This window comes from Bactrocera dorsalis, chromosome 1 (genome assembly GCF_023373825.1).
Source record: "Bactrocera dorsalis isolate Fly_Bdor chromosome 1, ASM2337382v1, whole genome shotgun sequence".
Lineage (NCBI taxonomy): Eukaryota > Metazoa > Arthropoda > Insecta > Diptera > Tephritidae > Bactrocera > Bactrocera dorsalis.
Window position 1 is genome coordinate 102765582 of NC_064303.1, and position 12374 is coordinate 102777955.

At 39.3% G+C, this 12374-nt stretch overlaps 1 protein-coding gene across 4 annotated transcripts in view; it reads left to right on the forward strand.

Annotated features, from left to right (window-relative positions):
- The first annotated feature begins 452 nt into the window (after positions 1-452).
- LOC105231182 (RNA-binding protein 25) overlaps positions 453-12374 on the forward strand; it is a 36161-nt gene continuing 24239 nt past the window's right edge. The window contains exons 1-2 of one of the 4 annotated variants that reach the window (XM_011212337.4): positions 453-813; positions 1068-1153. In XM_011212337.4, coding sequence (XP_011210639.1) covers positions 763-813; positions 1068-1153 — 137 coding nt within the window. In that variant the 5' untranslated portion in view covers positions 453-762. Of the gene's footprint in view, positions 814-946; positions 1154-3846; positions 3904-9267; positions 10081-12374 lie in introns of those variants that run through there. The other 3 variants (XM_049455174.1, XM_049455189.1, XM_049455168.1) reach the window with 3 other exon arrangements.

Below are 12374 nucleotides of genomic sequence, written 5' to 3' on the forward strand. Positions count from 1 at the left end.
GGTGGAAACATCCGAACACATTTTCCTCTTTTATTCAGCCTTTGCGAAGACTGAGTAATCTTACCTCCAACGAATCAGACGTCATAGCCAAACGGATATTAACTATCTCAGCAAATTTGTGACAGACTCTAAGCGCTTTGTCGATCTTTAAGTGTCTTATGGCGAAGTTTTTTAGGAATTTATAGGTATCACAACAGACCATCGTTCTAAGCTGTCCAAGTGAGATCATTCTGTAATCGATCTTTGAACCTAACCTAACCTAACCTAGGTTCATTTTTTTATTATACCGACTTTGCAATTTGTAATCCTTACGTGTCAACAACATATAATTTTTTTGTTCGAAGTTCCAACATTTTGCTTTCAAAACAAGTCAAAAAATATATTTACATCTGTGTAACATGTCAAAATTTTTATACTTCAAATTTCTTTCACAGTTTCAAAAACAAAAGTACGTGCCAAATCTCTTGATAAAACGATTTTTTGTAATAAATAGTATTCATTTGTATTTTTTTATATTTTTTATATATTTACTCTCATAAATTAGCATAATTTGCTTAATACAAAGCAGCAACAAATTCGACGCGTTAGTGTTTTGTGGTGACAGTGAATTATACGTGCTATTATATTTGTGCAAGCACGCATAAGTAACAACATATATTTATATGCTTTCGCCAAGTCTCAATGCGTATTTAGTAGCTAAATACAAGTGTGCTTTTTGCTGTTGTAAACTAGCATAGCTAAAAACGTAAGGACGGAACAAATATGGCGCGTTTAGTATTCAGCGAAAAAATTAAAGGAAAACAGCGTTCACGGGTGCGTAAATCTACCTACTCACACACACATACACGCCTCCAACTATTCACACACCGAATGACGAAGGATACAGGCAGGTATTTTCATTAAAACTGCCATAAGCAAGCTTAGTGAATTTAATAATTTCACTTGGCAGTTTTAGTGAAAATATCCTTTAAATACAACACACGCACACACGCATACAAAAAATGCCTGAAAAGAAGCGCATAACGTTAATAAGTTTCTCTGAAACACCGCGTTTTTCTCGCCTACAGCCACGTACCAAAGGATGGCGCGGTGTGAGCTTGCTGCTAGAACCAACTACTAAGAACTGGTGGGAGGATCCCGACGTTGTTGTGGCGTGAGTATTTGCTTTGGTTTTTTTATTTTTTTTTTTGCTTTGTTATTGCTTCGATTTTGCTTTGTTGACTGCACTAATTTGCCTTCTTCCTGCGGCGGCTTAGCTTTTCGCTTAATGCGTGACAAAAAGCGTGTGTGATTGAAATTTCGGTATGCCAATAATGGCCAGATGTGGTGATTGGTTTCATGCGACTGCGATGTGCCGAAGTTGATTTAGTATACCGTAGTATTGAATGTAATATGAATTGCTTATTTTCCTAGCGAGAGACGGTTAATGTAAATCAATCAAAGCCATAAATTGCATACAATTTGGCAGGGGAATGAATTAGCACGTTAATGCGGAATTTTATTATTTCTGCTTTTCTCTATTTCTTTTTTATTATGCGGGAGCGTTATTTCTACTGCAATTACAAACAACAATACGATAAAGGTCCGTATATCCCTGTAGGCTAATTTATAGATTAGAAAGTAGTAGGTAGGTAGATAGGTAGAGTGGCTGTCTAACGAAGTACATAGATCTTTAGGAGTCTCAGTGAGATGTCAATGAAACTAACTAACTATCTAACGACGCACCTGAGGAGGTCAATTGTGATACCACCGGGACTAAGCGTCCCTCACGCTATTGACTCTTCTCTGATCAACCCCATGTTTCTGATAAAATTTATCAAGATGAAAATTTGTAACTGTGCAACCTCCGAGACGTCGCCAAGAAACCCTTGATCAATAGTTGCCATTGTTTCCCTATATGTGTAGAGCTTCATATTCGCATAGAAGATGTTTTATAGTGTCCTCCTCTTCTATCACCTGACAGCTTCTATAGTAGTCATTATATGGCGTAGAAATTAGGTCTTCGAACAGTCGATACTCTTTTCTGTTGAAAACTCTTTATAGATTTGTTCCAAAAGAAAAATTCCATTTTCTTTCTAAGCATGCATTTTGTATTATTCTGAACTATTTTATATATTCTATAAATAATTCGAAATTATGGAGGTCATCAAAAAACGAAGTGAAAATGAGTTTGAAAACTGACAGTCGGGGAAAGATTAGTGCTGCGTTCTAATGATAGTCAAGTCTGAGGAACCAAAGCGGACTAGAATTTATATCCGGAGCACGACCAACACGGCCATCCTGCATGTCAATAAGGCATTCCATCTTATTCTGATCCGACTGTCAAACTTTTCGGAAATTTCATTGTACATCATTTTTAGCGACTCCCATATTTCATGTACTGAATCGGTAGCCAGACGGATGGTACTTTTGGCAATCTCATCAGCTATTTCGTTTCCCGGAATTATTTTAAGGTCTAGAACCCTGTATATATGCAGCCGCTTTACGGCAGCTAATACGATTACTACTCTCTTATTTCTAAGGACTTTCTCTGACGATGCAATGCGAGATTATTGCCTTAATTGCTGCTTGACTATCGACGTATACCCATATTGGGGTCTTTATGTTGTTTCCTGCGTTATTGACTATCTCAGTCGCTATCTGATCTTAAATTCTTTCGCCTGAAAGATACTGCAGTATAAAGTAAGTTTGCAGGATTGCCTGAGCTCCAGCTGCGAGCAATAGATTCCAGCTCCCACTCCATGAGCCATTCTGATCCGTCTGTATAAATGTTATAAGTTCCGCTAGCAAGTCACATTTTCAGTTTGTATAGCAGTTGCATGAAAAAATGTTTCAGCGGTGACGTGGAAGCCAATTCGCGAGTGCGACGACTGTTTTTTTGATGACAGTAAATATTTCTTCTTGTCCTCGTTCACAACCAGATCTATACGCTTCGCTTCCTTATCCAGTCTATAGAAAGCAGAACTAACGGCGCGGTTGTTGAAGCTATTGACATTAATATCGTCGATGTACGCCAGCCGCTAAGGACTCTTATAGAAGATAATTACACCCTTAAAACTGACGCAGGCGGCAGGCAAGAGGATGTTTATTGACCTCAAAATTCTTATAATTGGTTCTGGCTCTTCTACAGCGACTATAATCATATATGCGTACAAACGATTTCCCAACTAAATATACGTACATACTCGTACATACATAAATATATAGTTATATGCCTTTGGTGTTCTTACTAAACCAGTTTATATTATTTATTTTACTTTCCACACCAAGCCGTTCGCCCACATTTGTGGTGTCATAAATTGTATAAAATAAATTTTAGCCAAACAATAAATTTGAACGCCGCTTACAACAGGAATTTCGCTGCAAAGCATAAAAATACAACTTGAGCTATAAGTGGAATTTCCTTTATCACCAGCCAAGCGAATTTCGTAACATAAATTTGTTATATTCTATGAAGTTTTCACAGCGCGCTGCTGTTTACTTTTTATTTTGTTGCGCCACTCAACAATGTGTACGAGTATAATCAACTCGTAGTCGCATTATCTTTGGTACGCGCCCCACCCAAGGCTGCCTGCCTGGCCAAATGATTGGGAGTTATGTTGTGGCCGCAACTTGGCACAAACAACAACAAATGCGAGCACATATATGCGCATACGGCATAGATCTGGCCAGTTTGTGGCAGCTTGATGTAAAATCTGTTGAAAATTGCATCATAATCAAAGCAGCTGGCGGCCTGGCAATGGACACACTCTACGCCAGCGTTTGGCTGTTGGTCTTGTCGTACTAGCGCGCGCAGTTCGTTGGCACAGTCATTAGAAGTCACTAATTTGGCGATGGATTGATTGTACGAAATTCAATAAATTTCATTAAGTATTTTGAACGATCAAGTGCAGGTGTTAGTAGGTAAATATATCAAAACAGAGCTCTAATTGGAGTTTGTATCATATATGTAGTACGTAAAATATACAAGAAGTGTTTGGAAAAGATTTTCATATTGAGCTGTTGAAAAAACTTGAATGGTCCTGGGTATATAAACAAAAGTTCAAGTATCTTGAAAAAGAGAAATGTTTCCAATTTTGTTTCAATGTTCGCCGAAAAGTCTTTCTTCACTCCTGAGTTTATATTTTGCAGTTTTGGCCTCAAAGTGATCCCTTAATGGCCCTAATACTCTAGTGCCTATATTTCTCCCATTCTCGAAACAGTTATTAAAGTCACTTTCCGCATTAGCTTTCAATGCGCCTAGCGATACACGTTTAATATCTTCAACTGACTCAAATCGGTTTCCCCAGCGTGGTCGTTTGAGTTTGCTGAATAGCCAGAAGTCACACGGTGCTAAATGAAGCGAATACTGTGGTTGCGGCACGATGTTGGTTGAAAATTTGGCGAAAAACTCACGAAGAATCAATGCAGTTTGCGACGGTGCATTATCGTGCTTCATAAACCAAACCGACCCACAATTCCGAAACGACGCATTACACTCAAATAGTATTCCTTGTTGACAGTTTGGCCGGTCGGAAGGAATTCGGAGTGCACCACACCTCGATAACCGAAGAAACCTGTCAACATAACTTTGATTTTTGACTGGCTTTGATGTAATTTTTTCGACTTCGGCTCACCTTTGCTACAATATTTGGCCGATTGGTCGTCTGTTTCTAGGTCGCAAGCATAGATCCAACATTCATCGCCAGATTTTGGAACAGATATTGCTTTCATTTTTCTTAGACCTAATGATCTAAGTCTTTCTATTTTTTGCCCACAGTTGAATGTTAGATTATTTTCTACTTTAATGGTGTTAATCATTTCAAGAGAACCCGATTGAAAATTTTCACTCTGAAATAATCAAGGAACACCTAAATTCTATTCAAATTATAAAATCTAACACGGAATATTTTTAAAATTTCCAAGGCAGTTCATTTATTTTGCTGCTATATATTAGTATAGGCTTACCCTTAAGGGGGGAACCTCATTTAAAAGCTTCAATAAAATCGATTTTTTTTGAGGATGTCTTTAGGAAGGAAAGAATTAATTGATTTAAATGAAATTTCTGGAGTTTATAGTTATATAATTAAACATCACTCTCACATTGTTTGAATACAAAATCTGTTTTTTTCTTTTCGCTCTCTGCCCAATCACTCATATATCTGCTAGACGCTCGGTCACTATTTTTCTTTCATCTTCGAAAATATTTCGAAATTCCATCTATAACTTTGGGAACATATTCTTCGATATTTTTAAAGAGATTTAAGAAAAAAAAAATCGATTTTTTGAAGCTTCTAAATCAGACTGCCGCCTTAAGATACACTGTTCACTATATGATGAATTAAATAAATTTACTTGAAGTCTTTCAAAGTTTTATTTCTAAACAACAAGAACCCTCACTTTAAGATTAATGACTCTCTACGAAATATTACAAAATTAGGCCAACATAATTACATATATACTATTTACACCTTTTTTGTATGACAACAAGTACCTACTCTTACTCAAGCCATAACTTTAAATCGAATCAAAGTTTAATCAAAACTGCAACTTTACACCCCCTTCCACCGCACCGAAAAATCGCATGCAAAGTGCAGCAGAAATGCGAGGAAATCAATTTGCATTTCAGTTTGCCGTTATAATAGCAAACTTTTATACTGCTTTTTCTTGTTTTTTGTGTTTCCCTTGTGACCGACAACGCCCACCAAGTGCAATTGGTACGTGCTGGCATTTCGGCTGCCACACTTTCGTGTAGCCGTATGCCTGTACGTATGTGTGAGTGGAAGTGCCCGCTCGCGCCCAAACATTCGGCGGCTAGCACGCCCCGCGGCACGCCATGCCACACCACACCGCTCCACCCAGACGTGAAACGCGCGGCGGCGCTATTAGCCAGGCAACTTGCCGCACTGTGCCACACTGTTTTTAGCAACAAAGCAACAACGTGTTGCAAGTTATGCGTCGCTATGAACACTTTGCGGCAGCAAATAGCAATCACTGTTCGTACACCAGCAACGTACTTAAAACAGCGGTGGCATATAAAAGCAACACTAGCACTCAAAAGGGTCATAAAAAACGCGAACAAACAACGAGCATTTAATTTACAGCTTTTCGCAAACTTTCACCTGAGGCGCCAGCGCCGACAACGACGCCGGCAGGCAAAAGTTTTTTCCTTTCGCTTTCAATTGTCGACAAATTCTTCAAGTGTGTCGTGCCACACAAACGTTACCTACGTACATTTGCATATAGTTTTTTGTTTTATCCCTCTTTTTTTTTCGGAGGGTGTTAATTTAGCTAAAAGTCACGTGCAGTCACGCCACGCGTCGACGCTCGCAGCTCCCAACTCGCAAATTGCGACTACTGTGTGTCGCTATTTATTTTGATTTCGATTGAGTACTGTGCATTCGATTTTGATCAGAGTAAATATTGTTGTGGGAGGGTATTGAAATGGAAAGCAGGAAATTTTGGTAAATGACTTTTTAATTGGCTGCTCTGAAACACGTTTCGTTTGATAATTATTTTAAGATTTCGGTAAGAATTTAATGTAAATTCCGAATAATCTAAACCTGGAAATCAAGAGCAGAATAACTCTTACCAACAGGTGCTACTTTGGAATCAGTAGACAATTGAGGAGCGGATTCCTCTCGCGACGAACCCAAATTGGGCTCCATAAGACTCTTATTATACGTAGCTGAAGAGAGACCCATTTGCAGATATAAATATAGAAAGGCCGAAATGCGTGAGAACGAAGAGACAAACTGTCCGACAGGGATAATGCTCGAAAGATGCCTCGCCTAACAGAAGGTTTCAAGACCGTAGACTCCCAGAGGTCCATACTGAAATTATGGAGGGAAAACTTCTCCAACCTGCTGAATGGTAGTGAAAGCATAACACCGGGAGATAGTGAATTCTGAGTAGGCAATTATTATTTCTCACGTCTCTCGACGAGCAAGGACCAAATTCTAGAGTCACTCATCATCCCCGTCCTGCTGTATGGTGCAGAGGCTTGGAAGATGACAACATCTGATGAGTCCGTATTGCGAGTTTTCGAGTAAGATCTATAGTCCTTTGCACATTGGCAACGGCGAATACCGCGGTAGATAGAACGATGATGGCTGGATCAAAACACTCCAGCTCCCCGCCGGGGGTAGCAGAGGAAGAGGAAAATCTCCACTCCGTTGCATAGCCCAGGAGGAGAAGGACCTAAGCCAAGCGATCAGTAGAAAATTGAGCAGCAAATTCCTCTCTCGACAAACAAAATTAGGCTCTATTAGGATTTTATTATACGACGCAGCATTGAGAAAGAAGAACCGAGATTAAAGATGCTTGGAGCATTCGAGAGAAGTGTTATCCTCAATCCTTTGCAGCCTTCCGCGCGAACGATGAACATCGACGAAGATGAAACCACGAAATGTATGAACTCTACGGCGACATAAATATAACTAAGCGCATAGGTGGACAACGGAAGGGCGCTCACGCATCCCATGGATGGCCAAGTCCATTGCGAACTGTCTGTACTAGGAATGTATAACTGACCTGACCTTGTAAAGGATGAAGGCAACTGGCGATGTTTGGTGTTATCGGTTTAGACCGACCACGGTGGTTTGTGGTGCCAGAGAAGAAGATAAAGTGTCTCACCTTTTAGACATATCTATGTACCATTGACCGCTTTCCACATAAAACTAATAGAGATACAATGACGTCCCAAAAACGAAACAATAGACTCGAACCCTAACAAAATTAACGTTTAAAAGTCCCTTATTACTTAATTTATTTCTTAAAATAGTCATCTTTTAGCTGGGGGCACTGGATTCGACGATACTGATTTTTTTTTTATCAAAACGCAATATGGTAACATCCTCCTGCGGCTAAAATTTTTATTACCTGGAGAATGACTTTTTCATATTTGGAAAGAAATAAAGTTGAACGGTGGCAAATTGTGGTTGACGACGGATAGTTCAGCTGTTCGTAGCTTAATTCAACCAATTTCGCCTTGGCGTTTACGGAGGCCGATTTCATTGCAAACACAGATTGGACAAATGTGACACCCTTTGCACCGACAGATTACTCGAGCTCAGTAGGAAATGGCTCAGGAGATCTTTTAAAGTGCATTTTGTGTCAGCCCTAGCTAGTATTCGGTTGGTGAAACTGGATGAAGAACTCTTCACTTTCAAAAAGTAAAATATAAAATTTATCGCTTCTTGATTTAGTTTTACTCTTAATACTAGATCAATATTATATATAAGTAGTTTATATTTCTAACCAAATTTCGGGTGCGAAATCTTTGTGAATATTGGAAAAGGCTTACTATGATTCAGTTTTATCAAAAACACAAGTCTACAAGTGAGTGAAGCCTTCAAAGACGGTCGAGTGATCATTGAAATCATACCTCGTTTTGGACGACCTTCGACCCATTTACCTACATATGTTAGAGAGATAGCAAGAGAGCTCGACATCTCTTGCGAATCCGTTGGAATGATTTCCGTTCCGATCCGTTTGAGTTTTTCTTATTCCGAAATTGAAATAGCCGCTCCGTTGAACCTGTTTTCAGTCAATCGAAGAGATAAAACAAAGTTCGCTGAAGGAGCTAAAGGCAAAAAGTGCTTATGAAAAGTATTGTAGGACTGGAGCAATCGTTGGCTTAACTCTATTAAAACTGATGATTAATTAAATATTTTGCGTTTTATTTTAAGACTGTCTGTGATTTTAAGACATCTGCCACATACTTGATACGTTGAGCTTAAATACTTCACAGCAAGTTAGAGTTATTTTAAAAATATTTTGTATTATATAAATTCATATAAATGTACATACTTACGTATGTAGATACGCATGTGAGCTCATTGAAAAGAACTGTGTCGATTGGATTTCCATACACACAATTTCCTGCTGCCACGCAACTGTTAACTGTTGCGTAGCACCCACCCACTCCATTTAAATGTATTGATAACTCCCGTGGTTTGGACACGGCAACGTATGAGCCTAAGTGCTACAAAGTGGCGTGTTGGGACATACATCAAGGTGTTGCTGTCAAGGTGTCAAAACAATGAAAACGACAACAGTTTCGAAAGTGGATGTGCGCAAGCAAGTTGTGAGGATCGCGAGTAGCGCAAAGTGAAAAGCGCCGGTGATAGACTTGAGGCCGTCACACAATTGTTGCAACGCGGCACACAGCACAGCGTAAAAAGGCAGAGCCAGCCAGTGGCATATGAGTGTGTGTATACGTGTGAGTGTGTAGAATACGAATCGTATTTTGTGCTCAGTTCGAGTTGCAATTACTAAGTTACATTTAAAATGGAAACGAAATTAAAGTTGCTTGGTGGTGCCAATCAAAACTGTAAATAAACTAAGTGCAGCGGCAAAAAAAAAACAGAAAAGCAAAAAAAGTGAGCAATCGCAGCGTGTAACGGCGCGCAATTTGAACGAAAATAGAATTTTGTGCTTCACCTTCGAGCGGCGGCACACAATGCCTCACACACGTGGCAACAGACGCCTGTCTTCGCAGAACTCTTCACTCACAACAGCGCCGTCAACAATGCAGCACAGCAACAACAGCAAAAGCGCCAATGGCACAACCATCACAATGATGTTGGCAAATCGCATTACACACCCCGGTGAATGGTCAGTCGACGATGAGCACTTCTTCGAGACGAACACAATGAATGTGTGGCAAACGCTCGAATTTCTTTCCGGTTTAAATTTGCGTAAACGCTATCATTATGAGGGTTACAGTGACACCGAGAATATTATACGCACACTAACGCCTTCATGGCGGCGTGACAGTTTCGCCGAGAAGGCAGTCGCCAATAAGGAGGAGAGTGGTGCCACGGGTGATGGTAGCGGCAGTGGACGTGGCAAAATGCCAGTGGAGAGTGTTGGCGGACAGTTCGGTGACATTGGCGCTGGCGCTATGCGTCGAGATCCACACGCAAGCAACAACAAAGGCAAAAGTAATCGCGCGAAGAGCGGAACAACTGGTAAAGTGCGATTTGTGCGCAGCAAGTGTGGCAATGGCAAGCAGCAGAGGCGACGCACGAAATCTGAAGCGCTAGATCCAGAATATGTTCTACTGCCGGCTGAATACAACGATTTAGTGAAGTGCAAGTATGAAAAACTTAAAAATTAAATTCTTTTTTAAAATGAAAAATTAAGTTAAGTCTTCAAGTGAAATTAACGGCAACACTGGATAATCTTTGTTAACTGTTCGCTTGCCATATTGCCATTTTTTTATTTTCTACTTTGCAAACGGTTTCAAAATATAGTGATGCTAGCTCTGTGCGAATAACTACCTCCTCAATACTTGATTATGCGTATTTTTTGCTTTGAATTTTCTCTAACGAATGCCAAAGTGATTTAGGCACAAGTTAGATTATTTCACAGACAGCTAAGGCTAGTGAGTTGTTAAGCATAACTCATACGCACTGTCTTCTAAGCAACAAGCTTTATTATATTGAGCATTAATTTAGTATTGTAATGAACACATAAAATATTTTAATGTTCTTGATGCAACACAATTCAACGATTAAGCATTAGAACACAAAATATTATAAAATAGGAGAAACGTTGACTTCAGCTACACCAAAGCTATCATATAATACCATTTGGAGGTGTTTTTTTTATAGTACAAAAGGTTATATCTTTCCTGATTTGAACGATCAGTTCAAATTGCCTCTATATAGTATAGTCGCCTGACCTAAAAATCTTCTTCGAAAATGGTAGCAATGAATAATAACACTAATCCACAGTAATTTTATTGACCTAGATATAAAATCGACTCTTGATATACATATTTCTAGCCACAATTCATGGAACTACCAATGAATTTTAAGATTTTCTCTCGGTTATTTTTTCTTCTTCTTCTTTAATTGGTGATTCCAAGTGCAGCAAGCCTCTTGTCCACCTGGTCTTTCCAACGAAGAAGAGGTCTTCTTTCTCCTCTGCTTTCCTCGGCGGGTACGGCATCGAATACTCTCAGAGCTGGAGTGTTTTCATCCGTTCCATCGACTGCGGTAGTCGCCGTTGCGCAAAGGACCATAAATCTTCCGCAGAACCTTTCACTCGAAAACTCGTAACGTTGATGTTGTCATCGTACATGAGTATGCACCATATAGCAGAACGGTGTTTATTCGTCGAGAGAGGACTTTACTTCTTATTATTCCAAGTTAGACGAAATTAAATACAAGAGACAGGTGATATTTCAACTTTTCCTCGTTCATCATCAAACTCATTTGCTTCGCTTTCCTCTCCAGTCTGGAGAAATCAGAACTGACGTCGCGTATGTTGAGACCAATGATATCAATATCATCGGCATTCGCCAGCAGCTGCACACTCCTATAAAAAATTGTATCTTCTCTATTCAGCTCTGAAGCTCGAATTATTTTCTCAAGGAATTGAGTAAATCACATGACAAGGAGTCGCCTTGTCGAAAGCCTCGTCTTCTTTCGAACGGCTCGGAGAGGTCCTTCACGACCTTGACGGAGCTTTTGGTATTTCTCAACGCCGTATTAGTTTTGCGGAGATACCTAATTCAAACAGCAGCATAAAGGCAGCTCTTTTTCGTGCTGTCAAAAGAACCTTTGAAATCGACTAAGAGGTGGTGTGTCAATCCGCATTTCCTGGTCTTTTCCAAGATTTTGCACATGTTGAATATATGGTTAGTTGATGATTTTTCAGGCCTAAATCCACACTGATAAGGTCCAATTAGTTTATTGACGGTAGGCTTTAATCTCTTGAAGAGGCTTATCCCACGATAGTAGGTGCAGATTGTGGGGTCTCCCTTTTTGTGGATTGGACAGAACACACAAATTCCAATCGTCGAGAATGCTTTCTTCCGACTATACTTGTATTCTGCAAAGAAGCTGATGCATACTCCTTATCAGTTCTTTGTCGCCGTATTTGAATAGCTCGGCCGGTAATCCATCGACACCCGCCGCTTTGTTGCTCTTCAGACGCATAATTGCTATTTGAACTTCTTCATGGTTGGGAAATGGAAAAGTTTCAGATCGATGTTTCAAAAACTGAGGGACTAATTCCTATATATACATAGAGACAGATGGAAGGACAGACAGACGAACATGGCTAATCAACTCAGCTCGTCACGCTAATCATTTATAAATATACTTCATAAAAAACGGATATTAAGATAAATTAATTGAGCTGATTGTATTGACCATCTACACTTTAGAAGGCTGTAACTCAAAAAATTTTATTAAGCTAATTTTTAAGAATATCGAAATATGCAAAGCAAAAAATAAAATTTTTTTTCGAAATATCACATTACTTTTACGTAATCTGAAAACGTCTTCAGAAAAAAGCCTTTTTCATGGCTCTTATCATACTTCACTCAATTAATCTTTGAAACATTTAACTAAACTTTTTATCCTAAAACTAAAATTAAA